The sequence below is a fragment of the Vulpes vulpes genome, chromosome 10, assembly GCF_048418805.1.
Source record: "Vulpes vulpes isolate BD-2025 chromosome 10, VulVul3, whole genome shotgun sequence".
Taxonomy (NCBI): domain Eukaryota; kingdom Metazoa; phylum Chordata; class Mammalia; order Carnivora; family Canidae; genus Vulpes; species Vulpes vulpes.
The window spans coordinates 55,984,104-56,004,583 of NC_132789.1; the positions used below are offsets into that span (position 1 = coordinate 55,984,104).

Below are 20,480 nucleotides of genomic sequence, written 5' to 3' on the forward strand. Positions count from 1 at the left end.
GTTTTCACCTGGTCATCCCCCCGATCTTCATTATCATCATCATCCAGTAGGTCCCCCTCCTCAGCAGAGTCATCTGCACCCCCCTCAGACTCCATCTTCACATTAGTCTCATCTTTCTTCAGGGAGCTGCTGCTCTGCTCCTCTTCTGACTTATCATTCTTCATCTCTACTGGGGATGAGAAGGACAAGTCTGTCTAGGGGCAAGTAATGTCCACAGGATGTAGACAATCCCCACTAATCACAGAACTGCAGCACAAATCTAAATCCTCCCGCACAAATGCCCTTCCCAATTCAAATTCCGCAAGTTTCTTTCATATTCAGTTGCTTTATATCCCACTATTCCAACATATACCTTCAACTGTCTTAGTAACTAACCCAACTTTACACCCAACAAGTGGCAAGACCATTTACCTCCTTGTTTGCTCTGTTCTTTCTCAATTTTTTCCAGGCTTTCCAGTAGAGAATCCACTTTTTGTTTTATCTGGGTCAATTCCTTCTTAATGGTTTGAAGGTCATCTCCTTTCACTTTAATACAAACAAACCTCTAGATTAGAATCAACTCTAGCAGAATCTACCAGAAGCCAAACACATTTCCAACTAAACCATATGTCAATAGCCAGTAGGAGACTGCTGGGGAGAAACGGAGCCAGGACCGTATTGTGCCAGTCATGGGGCTCCTCATTTTCTCACAGTTGGTAGCTAGAAATAAATCTAATGTGGCTACTCCCTTAGCAGCAGTATTCTTACTTTTTTCTGTAGGCCCACCACAGACCTCAATTATATTTGAAAGCATTTTTTGTACTGTTTCACTGACTTGTACATTTTATAAATCTACAAGTGCCTAGCTCCCTAAAGTCTAATACTATAACTGGCCCCTTAATCACTATCTTCTCCTCTTCCATTATTTGGATTACACTAGGCCATTTGTACAAAACCTGAAAGTTATTAACTAACTGCATTAATTTCCCTATTTCAACAAATAGCAGAATCACAAAGCTGCGATAATACATACACTTTCCAGACTTGGAAGAAGATCCTCGCTGTCCACTCTTAGAATTGAAGCCACTTTTGCCCCTTCGTGAGGTGTTTCCTGATACACGCTGACGTTTTGAGGGAACCACAGCGCGAGCAATTGGAGGAGGAGGGGGTACACGTGCTGGGTAACTGTACATCCTATTGGATAAAAGAAAAACAGAATTCCTTCACAACTAAAATTAAGTCAGCAAGATCCAAAAATGACCTTATAAAATAATAAATGTTCATTATCTCTCAATTTGTTATCTTTTTGCTAATGTCACTCAAAAGGCCAGGATAAATCTTACTTCTTTGCAGTTTTAAATACATCAGCTAGTTCAAGAAAATATCGCGTGCATGCACGCGCGCACACACACACACCCAATGATGGTTGGTTGGCCTTAAGGGATGGACATAAAAGGTTTCTCAGTACTTTGGCAGTACTAATAAAGTATTATACTTTTTACAATAAATAGCACACACACACACATTTTATCTTACTCTTTTAATATACATGCTACATTAATTCATAAATAAAAGAGAAAATATCCCAAATAAAGTACTCACAAAAAGGGATTGCAATTCAGAGTCTGCCAACAGTGGTATTTATTGTGAGCTAAGTTCCTGATCATCTCATCCACAGAAAAATACAATAAATCATTACTACCAGTGATGTTCAATGCCACGTAAAACTGCCAATATTAACCAGTTTTGGCCAATAAAACAAAGAGCCAGTGATGCCTGGGTGGCTCAGCGGCTGAGTGTCTGCCCTCAGCTCAAGGAGTGATCCCGGAGTCTTGGGATTGAGTCCCGTGTAAGGCTCCATGTGTGTAGCCTGCTTCTCCCTACACCGGTCTGCCCCGCCCCCGTCATGAATAAATAAAATCTTTTAAAAAAATAATAAAATAAAACAAAGAGCCATTCACACGTGTTAGCTGTACATAAAAAGCCATGATCAATTCTAAGTATATTCAAGCAGAGGATACACTTATAGTTCCAATTCTAACAAGATGGAGAATATTGTCTGTTAAGTTTGCTATTCACTAGTGCCTAAATCCACTGCCCAGCACACATTCAGCTCTCTGTCAAAACAAACAAAAAAACAAACAAACAAACAAACAAACAAACAAAACCACTGGTTACTCAATGCTGCTTCCACTGGAGAAGTATCCTAGTGAGTATCTTTAGTAAAACATACACTGGGTATCTTCACTGTGTGAAGACTTGGAGTTTACTCTCATGTTTGTAAAGAGAAAATTCAAAGAACAGAAACACTTCGACATACTACTAGGAAAAAAAGAACCTCATAATTCTGTTCTGTACTTTTTTTAGTAACTAATTTAATTCCAAGCCCCAGGTTATTGTTCTATAAAAACTACCCGTAAACTACTGCTCTGCATAGTAAGTTTTAAGGAGCAAAAGTAATGCATGAAAAAGCCTTAAAATTTTGTAAATCATATATATGACTAGTCTCCCTATAATACATCTCGTCAATGGCTAATCTATGAATTTCTAAGTCTCCAATCCTCCAGGTAGTTGTAATTATCTTCTTCTCAACCCCACTTTACTACTACTTTAACACAGTAGTATTTATTTTTAATACTATACCTAGGAGTAGCTATGACAGGAACATTTTCCTAGATTAAGAAAGAGCACACTTACACAGGCCAAACAAGAGGGAGGGTGAAGTCTTCACTTAAGCACTTTTTAGCCAAGATCATGCAGTATGTTTTCTCTTAAAGCACAGTCTTTGTCAAGTGCTAAAGAATCAACGATGTGGTAAAATTACTAAAACACTTGTGATTCTTGTTTTAAGCTCTATTAAGGAAAAAGGAACACTTAAATTTGAGCCCCAGGAAGTAGGAGACTGTAGGACTCAAAGTAGGAAGGTATTAGTATTAGTGCTTGTATAAAGGTTCCTTCACAGTAGACAAATTTTAAATAAACGAGTAATTAAATTATCAGTTTTGGTTGATTACGGAATTAATACAAACAAAAAAGATACGGAGTATAGTAACATTTTATTATCATCACCCCTTTAATACATAAAGCTTTTCTTCTTCTGGCCCAATAATTACCCACAGTATAATTCAACAACTGTAAAATAGAAAAACTCAGAAACCACTATCCTTTGTGCAAGATGATATTTGAAAAGCAATTTCTGGAGGTAAACGAAGGTGAATTATCTTTATCTCTGGACAAGAAACATCTCATTCCCCAATCTTGGCAGATTTAAAGATCTAAACTACCCCTTCCCAACCAAGCCACTCCCTGGCACCTCTCTGGAAACCAATGATCTTGTCATTCCAGATTTCATATACTTGATGGCACTAGAATTTCCTTTTGAACCATACAATTTTCACCGGAGGTAGGTAAAATTGCCACAATGAAAATGAGGCAAGAGATGCAGTTTGTTTTGAATATATGTAATGGTCTCACAAGTACAAATCAAATGCTCTAGTTTTCAGAAAAAAATTTTTCGAAGATTAACTGGTAATGCTCAAGGACTGTTAGTGCCATGAACTTAATTCCTGCTCAAGCAAAAAATGGACTCTTGAAAAACTCACAAAGATTCCTCTAAGGAAGTTTAAGTAGACATTCCTTGTAAAATGTCAAAGTGCATGATTATGGAAACATGAAGGGAAAACCATACCTACACTTCAATAACCCTCAAGGTCAAGGAGATAGAAAATACAAAGCTCAGTACCACAATTTCAGGCAGTAGCTACAAATTAACCATTTTCCACCACAAGAAAATCCTGCTAATCAAGACTAATACAATCCAAGTCATTAAAAAATCTTCATGAAAGTTTCACTATTATCAAAGGAATAAGAACGTAACTCTAATTTTAACTGCACTCTAATCAGAAATCTGGACATTATGTGTTGCCCAAATAAATAAGACCATTTTAAAGAAATTAAAGCACTTTTGGACACACATTAGCTAGCTAATTATCTGAACAGATAAGACAAACTCTCTTAATCTCTAAAGAAAACCATAAGCATTTCAGGTCATTTATTAAAAATTAAAGTTTACAGAGGTGTCAGGCTAGCTCACTTAGTAGAGCATGACTCGATCTTGGGATTTTAAGTTCAAGCCCTATGTTGGATGTAGAGATGAGAAAGGGAGGTTTAGAAAGGAAGCTTAAGTGACTAGCTTTGAATCTCAAAAACCCTGATTCATACTATTAAATTTTGATCGTTACCAAAATAGAAACAACTAGAAACAACTAGAAAACATTTTCAAAAATTTGTATTCTCCTGAATTTATTTAATGTACCATACCCTACTCTGGTCTTAAAAAATTTAGATTAAAAACTATAGGATTTGTCCTGATGTCTTCATTTGAGAAGCTATTTTAACACAAAATCAGGTTTCCAGGAAAGACAACCTGAAAATCCACCTGAAAATTTTCTGAACAAAAAATAATCTGGGCAGCCCCAGTGGCCCAGCAGTTTAGGGCCACCTTCAGCCCATGGTGTGATCCTGGAAACCAGGGATGGAGTCCTGAGTCGGGCTCCCTGCATGGAGCCTGCTTCTCCCTCTGCCTGTGTGTATCTGCCTCTCTGTGTCTCTCACGAATAAATAATTAAAAAAAAAAAAACTTTGAGATTTAAAAAAATACGGACTTAAAATTACGTAGAATGAACTTACAAAAATGTTGGGTTTTATTTAAGTATTTTCCGCATGTTAAAAGGAAGTTTATACCATAATCTTTAATTATACATTTAAGGTAGTATCATGCTACTTTTACCACATGAAAACAAATGACAGGAGTTTAAGGTCTTGAGAGGTTTGTACTATCTATAGTCTAGTAAAGAAAGTTTTAGTAGTTTTAAAAGATAGTGGAAAATAACCCAATGTGTGGCATAGAATTTACTTAAAATGAAAAAAATGGGGTGGAGGGGGTGCCTGACTGGCTCAATCTATTAAATTCATGATCCTGAGGTCCTGGGATTGAGCACCACCATTGGGCTCCCGGCTGATCATGGAGTTCGCATCTCCCTTTCTTTCCCTCTGCCTGCCACTCCCCTGCTTGCTCTCTCAAATAAAATCTTAAAAAAAAAATTTTTTTAAATCACAAGTAAGCACTCTGTCTAGATTTGGTTTTGTTCTTACATCAGTGATTTTTAACTTTATTGTGAATAGGTAGATTTATAGAATTTTAGCAGTTTCAAAGATTATCACTCACCGCTCACCCTAAAGTCCAAACATGGTATTCTATAAAATCAATCCTTATAGGAAAATCAGATAAGCAGGGAGAAACATCATCTTGAAATTCCATTATAGAATTTTAAATAATAAAAGATACTTCCTGATCCTTGAATAAAATTAGAATGGGGTTGGCATGTTTTATTTACTTATTAGAGAGAGAGAGAGAGAGAGAGAGAGAGAGAGATGAAATGAGATAGAACATAGGCAGAGAGGAGAGGGAGAAGCAGGCTCCTGATGAGCAGGGAACTGACCTGGGGGCTCCAACCCAGGACCCTGGGATCATCACCTGGGCCAAAGGCAGATGTTTAACTGAGCCACCTCTCAGCACCCTTGGGATTGCATTAAACTCAATTTGAAAAGTCAGTATTGTACAAGGAGGAGAAAGTAATCTTACTAGATTGCTCATACCTATAAATTGCGTCATGTAGCTTTTTTCATTTTATGATTTATTTTAGAGAATTAGGCCAGGAGCAGAGGGAGAGAAAAGTGCATTCTCCTTGCTTACTAGCACGGAGCTCACAAGCTGAGATCCGGACCTGAGTTGAAATGACGAGTCAGATGTTTAACTGACCAAGCCACTCACGTGGCCCTCGTGGCCTTTAAGATTTTGGGGGGCCTAGAATATCTGACAGTAGGCTTTCAGAATGATCTATTTGATAATTATTATACCTAAAATTAGCTCCATGGAGAAAGCCTGACGCGGGACTCGATCCCCAGTGCCAGGATCACACGATGGGCTGAAGGCAGGTGCTAAACTGCTAAGCCAACTGAGCTGCCCTAAATCTCAAAGACTTATGAGTAGGATACAGATACTGCTTTCTTTATAGAAGAATGGGGGGGGGGGGGGGGGGGCGGGCACGCTTTAAAACATCTATGTAATGTTTAACTCAGGTTTATATTTAAACGTAAATATGAAACTATGTCATTTAAAAAAGGAATCCCAAAAAAATCTACTTTCATGTTGCCAGAATGCTCGCTGTTGTGCTTAAAAATAAACTACCTAAATTTTTACAATTTCTGTGCTTATTTCTAAAATAAGAGACAATTTCTAAACCTTATTTGCAGGTATTTTTCGACAAACATGAGGCCTTGGTGAGCCTTCTTGGGAGAAGCCAAACTGAATATAACTGCAAACTTAAACTTGTTTTGCTAATGCAATTTATGGATACAGTGCCAATCACCAATGAAGTTTGCATAGTTCACTTTATGTTCCTTAAGTCCACATTTTTATCCAACGGTCCAAAGTATCTGTAGGACAATGAAAAACAGCAAGCCCTGTTCATCTTAAGGATAAAGGTACTAAAGAACAAACAACTATGCTGCACAGGATCATTCAAAACATAGTGGGATGCAAACTACTAAATTTTAAAGAAAAAAAATTTTGTAAGTAAAGACAAAAATTACCTAACCAACATTGTGGGTTTAAGAAAACCAGCCAAAGAACAATGATCAAAGCTAGGAACACCACATGCATCTCTGCTTACAAAAAGGAATTAACAACCCTTATACATGTAGAACCAATGCTGTCAATGAATAAATGGTTCTACAATCTTTTCTTTTTTTTTTTAATTTTTTATGATAGGCACACAGTGAGAGAGAGAGGCAGAGACACAGGCAGAGGGAGAAGCAGGCTCCATGCACCGGGAGCCCGACGTGGGATTCCATCCCAGTCTCCAGGATCACACCCTGGGCCAAAGGCAGGTGTTAAACCGCTGCGCCACCCAGGGATCCCTACAATCTTCTTTCAAAAGGAAACAACGGTTTATAGAATTTAGGGGTTATTTTTGCAAATTCAAAGATACATTTGAAATTTTAATACATACAATTGAAAACTGCCTCACTGATTTATTTACAACTCTGCAAGAGAGGGGATAAAAATGAACTGTACCTACTCATTTTAAAGTGCATCCAATTTTATGTATTTTTTTAAAGTTGCATCTAAAATTAAGAAAAAACAGGGTTTGACCTGATGTATTCATTTGGGAAGCTATTTGAACACAAAAATCAGATGTTTCCAAGAAAGACAACCTGAAAATTCATCTGAAATTTTTCTAACCAAAAATAATCTGAGTGATAATATGTGGGTTGCTTTTATCAATTCTTTCAGAAATAGTACGGGTTCCAAGACTATGTTTAGAAAAAAAACTTTTTTGAATCCCTCTCTTCACTTCTGCTTACCAAGCTTCACATTCAGGTGACAATCTAATACACAGAATTTCCTAAGAATTACAACTTTTCTCATTTGTCATAATGTTAAACCACATATACTCCCCAACGTCACTATGAATCTTTTCCAACGATAGTGTCTTAAAAACTGTCAAGTGTGGTCTAATCTTTCTTATAAAGCCAAAACTAGAAAACAGTATTTATTGTGAATATTGTTTACAGACCATATGTTACCACCATGTAAGCCCACTCATTCCTATATTCTCATTTTACCAAGCCAGGCCAGAAGAGTAAACTAATTCCTTACAATAAAATTTCTTTTGATTTGTCTGAGAACACACTTTTGTGGTTGCCAGGGGATAGGGTAGAGAAGATTAGAAAATCACATCATAGTGAATTTTTTGAGAAGTATGGAACTATCTCTATCTTGGTTACACTGTCAGATACACCTTGTTTTTATGATGTATGTTAAAACTGTACAAAAAGTAAATTCTGCTATATATAGGAAAGGATCCTATCTTCTATCTTTCCATTGTTTAATTTCCTTGTTAATTTCTGCCCCTACCATCATCAAAACCTACACTGTTCCGTCAAAGTTACAAATGATCCTCACTTCTAAATCTATTTTTTTTTTAAGATTTTTATTTACTTATTCTTGAGAGAGAGAAAGAGAGAGAGACGCAGAAGGAGAAGCAGACTCCATGCAGGGACTAGATCCCGGGTCTCCAGAACCACATCCTGGGCTGATGGCAGCGCTAAACTGCTGAGCCACCTGGGCTGCCCCCAAATCTTTCTTACTTAACATTTATAGTTTATCCCTCTACTCTTTTATTTTTTAAATATTTATTCATTAAATACAGAGAGAGAAGCAGAGACAGAGGCAGAGAGGCTCCTCGCAGAGAGCCTGATATGGGACTTGATCCCAGGACCCCGGGATCACGCTCTAAACCAAAGGCAGACACTCAACCTCCTGAGCCACCCAGGCATCCCTCTCCCTCTTTTTTTTTTTTTTTTTTTAAAGATTTTATTTACTTATTCATGAGAGACACAGAGAGAGGCAGACACAGGCAGAGGGAGAAGCAGGCTGCATGCAGGGACCCTGACATGGGACTTGATACCCGGCCTCCAGGATCAGGCCCTGGGCTGAAGGGGGCGCTAAACCACTGAGCCACCCAGGCTGCACCCCTCTACTCTTTTAACACATTCACACACCTGGGATATTTCATGCTTCTGGTTTTTCTCCAGCTTTTATCCTTTATGGCCTTCTCAATTACCCAAACTGATTCCCATCTCCTCAAGTCTTTCAAAGTTGCAGTGTACCAGTGATCTCTACTTTCTATCTCTATTCATCTAGTATTTTGGTTTTAAGACCTACAAGCAGACATTACTGTGTCTCCATATAAGCAATCGCATATTTAACATCTCTCAAAGGGTATGTATAATAAATGTGTCCAAAGGGCAATCTGTGACTATTCATTCCCCAAGCTAGTTCCCAAGTTGTTCTCCTCAAACAGATTTTGCAAATTCCAAGTTTCTAGTTGTCCAGGCCAAAATTTTGGTGACATTTGATTTTTCACTCTCAGCCTTCACAGTGATCTGTAAGCAAATGTGTCTGGATAAACTTTAAAATTCAACTACTCATCATTCCCACTACCACATCTCTGGATCCTTCCCCAAATGACTGCTAGTCAAGGTAATTTTATCAGCCACTAATTATCTGTTTTCAGAATAATTCTGTTAAAACACAAGTAAAATTCTCTCATGCCTCAGCTCAAAAGTCTCTAACAGCTTCCCATTATCATTTAGTAAAAGCTAAAGATACCTTAACTTCCTTTTATGTATTCAATCAAGACATCTTTTCTAAGATCGTTTATTTTCCACTAGTGTAGAACCCCTGGTGCCTTTCCTAAGGGCCTTTAGCAAAGAACTTGTCACAAGTCAAACTATCAACAAACCAAACCTATCTTTATAATTGGAAAGCTAGAGTACTGACTGGCTCTTTTCCCTAGCTTCATAAAGACTATGGGGGTTTCCCCCTAAGGAAACCAAACAAAAGTGAGTTGAATAACCTACCACAAACTTGCATCATTTTTGAAGCTATTACAAAATAAAAATCAGATCTTATTCCTATAGACGATGTGTCAAGACTATCATGTCATACTTACTTTAAAGAAATCACGGAAATTTCCACTGATTTCTCCTGCTATTATTTATTTTGTACCCTATTAATCTGCTTTCCTTGCTAAACTCCACTAATCTCACAGTGGTAACACATTTATTATTGTAAAGTAACAAAGGTTCTGGGAAAAAAGGTTATCTGCCTGAATTAGACTCTATTTAGTGGATTTTTTTAAAAAAGATTTTATTTATTTATTCATGAGAGAAGCAGAGACACAGGCAGAGCAGAAAGGAGGCAGCCCATAGGGAGCCTGATGTAGGACTCCATCCCAGGAGTCCTGCGTCCAGGACGCAGGACGCAGGACCACACCCTGAGCCAAGGGCAGATGCTCAACCACTTGGCCATGCAGACTTCCCTTGGTGGACTTTTTTATTTAGATTACAACTCTTACTCTTAAGAGGGTATAATCAAAGTATCACCTTACCAATTTATTAGAGTACCTTCTCAGGACACCTGGGTGGCTCAGCATGAAGGCTCAGGGCGAGACCCTGGGGACGGGGACCCGCATCAGGCTCCCTGCATGGAACCTGCTTCTCCGCCTGCCTGTGTCTCTGCCTCTCTCTTGGTCTCTCATGAATAAACAAAATCTTTAAAAAACCCCAAAACAAAGAATACATTATCTCTTTTTTCTTAAAGACGTTATTTATTTCAAAGAGAGGAGGAGCACAAGCTAAGGAAGCAGCAGGTAGAGGGAGAGAAGCAGGCTCCCCCACAGAGCAGGGAGTTTCACGTGGGGGCTTAACCTCAGCACCCTGAGATTATGACCTGATCTGAAGGCAGATGCTTAATTGGCTAAGCCACAGAGGTGCCTCCCTTCTCTTTCTTTCTAAATTATTTCCTTTTTTTAAAAAAAAGATTTATTTATTCATTCATTCATTCATTCATTCATTCATTCATTGAGACAGAGAGAGAGAGAGAGAGAGAGAGAGATGCAGAGACACAGGGAGAAGCAGGCTCCACACACGGAGCCGGACGTGGGACTCGATCCAGAATCTCCAGGATCACACCCTGGGCTGCAGGCAGCGCCAAACCACTGCACCACCGCCACTGGGGCTGCCCCCTTCTCTTTATTTCCCTGAAAAAGTAGTTTCTTTCATACTCCATCAATACTCTTTGTCAGCTTTGTGCTGAAACTGCAGTTTAAGTTCTCCAACGTCCTGCCTGGAGAGGACTCCAGTCATTACAAACCTCATACTAAAGGATACTCAAAGTTCATTTGACCCAGTGAGACTTAACAACTTTGTAGCATTATAGACCTGCACTGTCCAAATCAATAATAATTAGCCATATGTGGCTATTTAAATTAAAATCTCAGGACAGGGATCCCGGGGTGGCTCAACGGTTTAGCGCTTGCTTTCGGCCCAGGGCGTGATCCTGGAGTCCTGCGTCGGGCTCCCTGCATGAACCCTGCTTCTCTCTCTGCCTGTGTCTCTCTCTCGTGAATAAATAAATATATAAAAAAAAAAAATCTCGGGACGCCTGGATGGCTCAGTGGTTGAGCATCTGCCTTCAGCTCAGGGTGTGGATCCTGGGATCCAGGACAGAGTCTGGCATTGGGCTCCCTGCATGGAGCCTGCTTCTCCCTGTCTGTCTGTCTCTCTCTCTCTGTCTCTCTCATGAATAAATGAATCTTAAAAAAATATTGAAATCTCAGTTCCTCAGTCACATTAACCACATTTCAAGTGCAGAACAACCATATATGACTAATGTACACAACACTAACCACATAGATACAGAATATTTCTATCACCAGAGAAATTTCTAAGACTGTTCTAGCTTGTTGCCTCCACAGGTGTTTACTGCCTACATGTAATTTCCAGATAGCTTAGAATTCTGTAATTTTTCAGTCTGTAACAAAACCATAATCTTTATAAACTAGTAAATGTCCTTAATTATAAACTGATAGTTAACCACATGTCCTGTGATCACAAGGGACAACAGTAACACTATTAAAAAACTGGAAACAGAAATAAACCTCAGAAATATATCGCACGCAGAGACTTGTATCTACAATATACAAAGCATTACACTAAAAAAAAAAAACCCAATATAAAAAATGAGCAAAAGAGTTGAATACATTTCTCCAAAAATAAATATCCAACAAGCACATGCATACTCAACATCATTAGTTTTGGTTTTTTTTTAATTCTCCACCCAGTCATCTCTACATCCAACATGGGGCTTGAACTCACTCTGAGATGGTGCTCTTTGGCCTGAGCCAGCTAGGTGCCCACTCCACATCACTAGTTTTTAAGAAAATGCAAACCAAAACCACAATGGGATAACATTATTTATCTTGAATTAGCATATTAAATAACAAAGGCAGATAATAATAAAACCAGTATCACCAAGGATGTGGAGAAAGTAGAAAAGTCCTATGTGGCTGATAAGAATGTAAAATGCTACAAATGCTTTGAAAGACAGCATAGCATGGACACCTGAGTGGCTCAGTGGTTGGGCATCTGCCTTCCACTCAGGGCATGATCCTAAAGTTCCAGGATCAAGTCCCACATTGGGTTCCTTGCAGGGATCCTGCTTCTCCCTCTGCTTGTCTCTGTCTCTCTGTCTCTCATGAATAAATAAATAATATCTTAAAAAAAAAAATAAAGACAGTATAGCAGTTCTTCAGGTTAAACATGGAAATGTCAGAACCAAAAATTCTTTTTATGTATATATCTCTGAGATGAAAACATAGGATTATGCAAAAATGTGTAAACAAATGTGCATAGTTGGATCATTCAAAATGTGAATGACATCTGCAATATCTGACCAACTAATGGATAAACCAAATGCGGTATTTTTCATACAATAGAATATAATTAAGCAATAAAAAACGAAGCACAAGTGGTGCCTGGTTCCCTGCTCAGCAAGGAGTCTGCTGCTCTCTCTTCACCTCCTTCCTGGCTCATGCTCTCTCAAATAAATAAAATACTTAAAAAAGAAATGAACATGGCGCTAACACATGGTACAACATGTATGAACCACTAAGTATTTAGTGGAAGAAATCAGTTATAAAAGACATGATCCTGGAGGTGCAGGAATCCCTGCTCAGTGGGGAGCCTGCTTCTCCCTCTCTTCGCCTGCTGTTACCCCTCCTTGTGCTTTCTCCCAAATAAATAAAATCTTAAAGAAAAAAAGAGGTAAACTTTATCTTAATGATTTGAGAGAAAGTGCTTGCAAGGTAAGAGAACAAGCAGGGGGAAGGTACAAGGGAGAGGAAGATGACTTCTCACTGGGCAGGTACTGAATCCCAGGACTCTGAGATCAGGACCTGAGGTGAAGGCAGATATTTAATGACTGAACCATACAGACACCCAAGTAAAGCTAAATTTAAAAAAAAGAAAAAATTAAGCTCAAGGAGAATGACAAAATCTAGCTGAATTAAGAGTATCATGAAGCAGAATCCTTTTTTTTTCTTTAAGATTTTATTTATTTATTCATGAGAGAGGCAGAGACACAGGCAGAAGGAAAAGCAGGCTTCCTGCAGAGAGCCTTATGTGAGACTCGATTCTGGGACCAGGGGAACACAACCTGACTCAAGGACTGAGCTACCCAGGTGCCCCCATGAAGTAGAATCCTAAAACAGAAGAAGCCATCTCTGGATTAGAGTTCATAACAAGAATGCCTCTTTAATTCAGAGCCATATAGCAGATTCTCTGATGGAGGGTCAAATGCTTCACCAACAAAGAAGTATTTCCCACCTACTTAACAGCTCAGTACACAACAAAAATAAGCAAACAACCGAAAATGAAAGCTAAGTGAAATGAATATATTGTCAAAATTTAAGTTAATAATCCAAGTATATTTATACTAAACTATGCCTTCAACTAAAATCCTCTCGGCAGCTATCAGTTGCCATGCAAAAGATAAAACCAACAGAAGGCTTCGAAGCAAATATAAAATTTCACCTTATGCTTAAAATGACAGCTAGTGGGATGCCTGAGTAGCTCAGTGGTTTAATGTCTGCCTTCAGCCCAGGGTGTGATCCTGGAGTCCCAGGATCCAGTCCTGCATCAGGGTCCCTGCATCAGGATCCCTGCATGCAGCCTGCTTCTCCCTCTGCCTCTGCCACTTTCTGTGTCTCTCATGAATAAATAAATAAAATCTTAAAAAAAAAAAAAAAAAAAAAGACATCTAGTGAGATTCCCTAAGCTTTTCCAAGTAGTTAAAAAAAACTTTCTTGGACTCTGAATCACATGCCTTTTGAAATAGACGATCTCACCCAATTCTTCAAAACCTCTTCCTCCAGATCCAGTGCTACTCAAGAATGTCAGAAAAACAGAAGAAAAGGAGGCAGGGAAGATGACAGCACCACTAATCCCAGGAACATATAGGGCGGGGGGGGGGGGGGGGGGGGGGGCAGCTTCAATCTATAGCCACTATTTCTCTAATTTATTAATCCAAAACCTAAAGCTTTGTGTGCTTAGAACAAAATAAGCACTTAACTATTAGTTTAATGTGATGGTTAGCGTCTTTCAATTGGCTTGCATTTCAAATGGAGAGTCCTCCTCCACCACTGTACTTCACCTCAACTCCTCACGTGTCTACAAGGACACCTTCCTAGAACAAAGCTTTTATTTATTCTTTTTAAAGATTATTTATTTATTTATTCATGATAGTCACGGAGGAGAGAGAGGCAGATACACAGGCAGAGAGGAGAAGCAGGCTCCATGCAGGAAGCCTGACTCGGGACCTGATACCAGGACTCTGGGATGGCACCCTCGGCCAAAGGCAGGCGCTAAACCGCTGAGCCACCCAGGGATCCCCAGAACAGAGCTTTTAGAGAATTATCAACAATAGTTTCCCAAAATTCAAAAACTCAAATCCTCTAAACCTCCCTTTCACATAACCTTTAAAAAGTATAATCTTACTCATAAAACAATAAATTATGGTCAGACCAGTCCTCCTCAGAAATTCCTATACCTCGTCTCTCCTACATTTACAATGTTAACTACTTAGTACATCTTTTTTCCTTTCAATTTCTTTTAGCCATGAAGCTGTTTCTAAATTATCTCTGCCTACAAGACACATGCCTAATATGCCCTACAAAGCTCTCTACAACCAACATTCTAATACAACTGGCTGTTTGCCCAAATACAACCAAGACTATTTACAACTCTGTACCTTACCTAGCTGTGGCAAAACCTCCTAATAGGTATGAAAAATAAGTTGAAATATAGCACATTGTGAAACTTTCCAGGGCTCTTTAAGCATTAGGATAACTTGGAGCTCCACAGAAGTTAGCACACTCACTTCCTATGACACAATCCTGTATAATGCAGGGCATATAGCTGAGGGTATTATTTCCAATCACTTTATCTACTGTATCATACTAGTGCTTCCTACAATAGTTTCTTCTTTTGATAAATATGGCTTGTCATACATATGCTGTATTTGTTATGTGACTTGATATATTCCATTCTTTCTATTCATGGTATACTGGTATATTTACTTAACATGCTTAGATATGGAATAATAATAGCACTTTGTAACAGCTCTAATGGAAGAACTTTTACAGTCCAGTCACCTATACAATTGTTTATTGATGTACCCTATGCAATGTGTGATATTTACTGTAAAGTCCTCAAAGGATCACTGAACTAAAAATCAGGGTCTTTTTGAACCATCATTTGCATATAATGTGTCTACTGTATCTCAGCTTTCATACTATAGCCTACTGTCAAACCTAATACCTACACACTTATTGTTTCCTGTGCTCCCAAGTTCTCTACAGAAGTATGACTGAGAATTACTTGGCTGTCCATAACTGAGTAACGTATTTTTTTTAACTTAAATTGATATGAATCATATAGTACACAGTAAACTTTTTAAATGTGTACCACCTTGGGCAATCGTTACCACTATGGAATCCCAGAACAATTGCATGGGTTATTTTGTAAGGGCAAGAAAAGTGCCATTACATCTGATAAAAATCTATAGATTTTCAGTATTTTTCTAAAAATGGATGGTTTCATACTTAAGAAAACACTAAGTATTTGTGGCATAAATAGTAAACCTTATAAAACTGATTACAATAATGCCAGTTAAACTATGACAAATCAATTCCAGGAGAATGTCAGCCTAAGAATTTTCAGATCTACTTAAAGTCCTACAGTAACAGTTTTCTTAGAAGCAACTAGATTCTCAATAGGACACAACTGAAATTGAATCTCTGGCAGAAGCTTACAAGTTTTACAACTTTCAACATCAAAAAACCACATTTTGCACACAGGGGTGACTCACACAACTCCCATAGTTTTATATATAGATGCCCATGACTATTCATCCTTAAACAGAAAACTACTTTTGAGGCTGTATCCTACCAAAGAAAATATTTTGGTTAGTGAATCTTAGGGTAATTCAAAATATGTATGACAGAATTTATATCATATCTGAAAAAGAGTTGACAGTGTGTCTTTGATTGTGAGATAAATACGTCTATCTAAAATGGTAATTCCAAAAAAATAAATAAATAAAAAATAAAAAAAATAAATAAAATGGTAATTCCACATGTATCAACAATTTATGCTAACTTCATCCCAAAACTTTGAACACCTATAAAATTAAGAATGGCCTTAAGAACAGAAAGAAAAGACAAGCTTAATTCAGGTAATCGATGAAAAAGATAATTTATGGAAAAAAACCTAGTAATAATCACTTCAATATTTCATCATTAAAATGTTAAAATCTAATTATAATAATGCTAAAATATTAAACACATTTAGTTAACTTTGGAAAAAAGGCATAGAAAATATGTTATGCCATAGTACATATCAACAGCAAAAAAATGTATTAAGAATCCTTTAAGGGCAGCCTTGGTAGCTCAGCGGTTTACCGAGGACTTCAGCCCATGGCGGGGTCCTGGAGACCCGGGATTGAGTACCATGTCAGGCTCCCTGCATTATAGCCTGCTTTTCCCTTGGCCTGTGTCTCTGCCTCTCTGTCTCCCTGTGTCTCTCATGAAAAAATAAATTTAAAAATCTAAAGAAAAAAAAGAATCCTTTCAAAACTACAGTAATCTTGGGCAGCTCGGGTGGCTCAGCAGTTTAGCGCTGCTTTCAGCCCAGGGCCTGATCCTGGAGATCCAGTCCCATGTCAAGCTCCCTACATGGAGCCTGCTTCTCCCTCTGCCTGTGTCTCTCATGAATAAATAAATAAAATATTAAAAAAAAAAACTACAGTAATCTTTAATGACAGCAGGTAACAGTTCTAACTTTCCTATCCACACCCCAAATTAGAATCAAGGCAGGATTATAGCATAAAACTACAGAACCTGATCCGCTATCTCTTCAGGAGACAGTATACTAAAATATAAGTAACTTGGTTAAGTCTTAATATTTCATTACCCTCCAGTTTTATTTTACTTTTTTTATAATTTTTGGTTTTTTTATTTTTTATTTATGATAGTCACACAGAGAGAGAGAGAGAGAGGCAGAGACATAGGCAGAGGGAGAAGCAGGCTCCATGCACCAGGAGCCCGATGTGGGATTCGATCCCGGGTCTCCAGGATCACGCCCTGGGCCAAAGGCAGGCTCTAAACCGCTGAGCCACCCAGGGATCCCTACCCTCCAGTTTTAAAGGTAAAGTATTTATAACCCTTGGGACTTGATCACAAATACCCACTCATCTCCAAACAAAAATACAAGTTATTCTAATTCTCCTAAGAAAACATCGTTAATTACCTACTTCCTAATAACTGTTTCTCCTTATGAAACACCCAATACAGGCAAGCCCAGGTGGCTCAGCAGTTTACCGCCACCTTCAACCAAGGGCCTGATCCTGGAGTCACGGGATCAAGTTCCACATCGGGCTCCCTGCATGAAGCCTGCTTCTCCCTCTGACTGTGTCTCTGCCTCTCTCTCTCTCTGATGAATAATAAATAAAATCTTTAAAACAAACACCCAATGCATCTTAAAACTCCAGTGCAAACTCAAGCTACTGATGATTAAAGTACATAATGACTTTATGAAGTATTCTGGTCTACTTTCTCACATATCCTCATACTCCCTCATCCCTAAAGGGGGGGGGGGGGGGGGGGAAGAACCTGAAATCTAATCAAGCTACAAACCTATCCGCAGGTCAAAGAAACACAGGTGGCAGACAAACGTACTATAAATATATAAAAATAGGGATTCCCTGGGTGGCACAGCGGTTTGGCGCCTGCCTTTGGCCTAGGGCGCGATCCTGGAGACCCGGGATCGAATCCCACGATGGTCTCCAGTTACATGGAGCCTGATTCTCCCTCTGCCTATGTCTCTGTCTCTCTCTGTGTGACTATCATAAATAAATAAAAATTTAAAAAAATATGTAAAAATAAAACCCACAAAACCAAATCTGTGTGAAAAGGATGAGATTAAGAAATATTATTAAGCATAAATGGATAAATGGTACTGGGATTATGTCTATAAAAAAAATTCTTTCTCTTTTACTGTACACTCCTAGTCTCTTTTTTGTATTTAAAGAAAACAAGAAAAAAGAAAACAAGAGAGGAAGAGCAGAGGGAAAGAGAAAATCATAAGGAAGCTACAAGCCCAGTGTGAAACCCCAATGCAGGCCTTGATGTCACAACCCTGATATCATGACCTAAGCCAAAATCAGGAGTCAGATGCTTACCTGACTGAGCCACCCACGTGCCCCCACACTGTTCTCTTTTACATATATTTAAATTGACATGTTCCAGAAGACAGAAAAAGTAAAACAAAAACATTAAAAAGGATGTCCAAAAAACAAATACTAACCACTGTTCATATCACTATGCAGTAGTTGGTAAGACTGTTGTCACACAGAAGAATGAGTTATGCTACAGGTACTAGATTTTTTGGGAAAAGAATTGGTGGGATATCCACAATTCCCTTCATTTTGGTATGTACCAACATAATATATGCCACTGTTAACAGGATTAATAAAATACTAATTCAGAAGCCTAATTTTTAGCAGATTTAGTACATAAAAAATCTCAAGATCTTAATAAACAGGAATGATTCCTCATGCTCTAAAGACTGGGAATTCTTCAATTGATTAGTTGTAAATAGATACAATATTTGGGGGTCACTACATTTATAATACAATTTCTTATGTTTCAGGTTTCCTTTATTTTTCAAAGCCACTCCTATTAGTAAGCATCAGCTGCCTCTCTACCATAAGAATAGTAGAACTCATAATCTCATAATAGTATAAACTCATAATCTCAGGATACTTCCTCAGGAAATGACCTAGGGGTGTCTGAGCAGCTCAGGCAGTTAAGTGTCTCGCTTTGGCTCAGGTAATCTTGGGGCTCTGCTATCAAGCACCATGCCAGGTTCCATGCTCAGCAGGGAGTTTGTTTCTCCCCCTTTGGTCCACCCCTGCTTGTGCAAGCTCTCTAAAAAATAAAATCTTAAAAAAAAAGAAAATGAAAAAGAAAAAGAAAAAAATCTAAGGGAATGCCAAATTTCGGTCTTGAAATATTTAAGTGAATTTTCTATTCTTAAGGATATCTGAAGGAATTGGATACAGATTTACCCCATAAGACTTGGAGCTTTCTTTTCCTCTCAGAACCAACTTTCCATTTCGAAAATGAACCCAACATAGTTGATTGAGGATTGCCATGTTAGTAACTAAGACAGTAACAAAAAAAGTCTTTTGTTACCTTCAGAATGACTTCTGAGTCAAAACAAATGCATTTTTCCTCACTATTTTTATTTTTAACTAAACAATGTTCATTTTCCCATCAAAGACCTCAATACTATACTTGAATCTGCTCTTTACCCGCTATTGCCTGGTTGGTCCATTAGTCATCAGAAGTCTTTTTCTATTGGCTGAGATTAGAATAGAAAGAAAGACATTTTTCAGGGACCCTCTATAAATACATCAGACTTAAATAGGCTCTTGCCTCTTGAAAAACTGAAGAGAAACGCCAATAGTGGTATTGCCACCAATTTTCAGGATAAAATAGCAGTGGCAAAAAATTTGAAAGTATTTCTGAAAACATCGACTTTTCTTTTTATTTTTTAATTTATTTATTTATGAGAGAGAGAGAGACAGAGAGACAGAGAGAGAGAGAGAGAGAGAAAAGCAAAATCACAGGCAGAGGGAGAAGCAGGCTCCACGCACCGGGAGCCCAATTCGGGATTCGATCCCAGGTCTCCAGGATCGCGCCCTGGGCCTTTGCCAAAGGCAGGCACCAAACCGCTGAGCCACCTCAGAGATCCCCTACACCTCTTTTTCAATTAACCCTTTGTAAGTCCTCACGAAACTTATATTTATAGTGGGATGATGATAGGGATGGTCAAAAGTTTTGCTGCCTCTCTTCCTCTGCCTGTGTCTCTGCCTCTCTCTCTCTCTCTCTGTGACTATCATAAATAAATAAAAATTAAAAAAAAAAAAAACAAAAAACTAGGGATCCCTGGGTGGCGCAGCGGTTTGGCGCCTGCCTTTGGCCCAGGGCGCGATCCTGGAGACCTGGGATCGAATCCCACATCAGGCTCCTGGTGCATGGAGCCTGCTTCTTCCTCTGCCTGTGTCTCTGCCTCTCTCTCTCTCTCTGTGACTATCATAAATAAATAAAAAATTAAAAAAAAAAAAAAGTTTTGCTGCCTCAACAAGACAACTAAAACGTTAAATGGCTATTCTCATGAGAAAGTGAGTATTGTACATGTTAAATTCTCTATATGCTCAATTTAAAACAGGAGTTTCAAAAAAAATAAAAATAAATAAAAAAAAAAACAGGAGTTTCTAGTGTGACAGTCCATGATACATCCCAAATTGTTTATATTACATACACATAATACAAATATATGAATATTTTTCTCATTAGGGAGTTATGGACAAAGAAATAAGGTTAAGAATCAGAAATAAAACTATTTCCTCATCCTTTCTCATCAAGGATTTGACTCTCTGACATAAGAATTTCAGAAGCTTTAAAAAC

The 20,480-nt window shown here is 38.3% G+C and overlaps 1 protein-coding gene across 50 annotated transcripts in view; it reads right to left on the reverse strand.

Moving 5' to 3' along the window:
- Positions 1-20,480, reverse strand: part of HNRNPC (heterogeneous nuclear ribonucleoprotein C) — a 68,576-nt gene that overhangs the window by 9,242 nt on the left and 38,854 nt on the right. For 28 of the 50 annotated variants that reach the window (XM_025992108.2, XM_025992103.2, XM_072724362.1 and 25 more), the window contains 3 exons: positions 1,013-1,173; positions 412-525; positions 9-169 (listed from right to left, as the gene is read on the reverse strand). In XM_025992108.2, coding sequence (XP_025847893.1) covers positions 9-169; positions 412-525; positions 1,013-1,173 — 436 coding nt within the window. The remainder of the gene's footprint in view (positions 1-8; positions 170-411; positions 526-1,012; positions 1,174-20,480) is intronic. The other 22 variants (XM_072724347.1, XM_072724340.1, XM_072724350.1 and 19 more) reach the window with 1 other exon arrangement.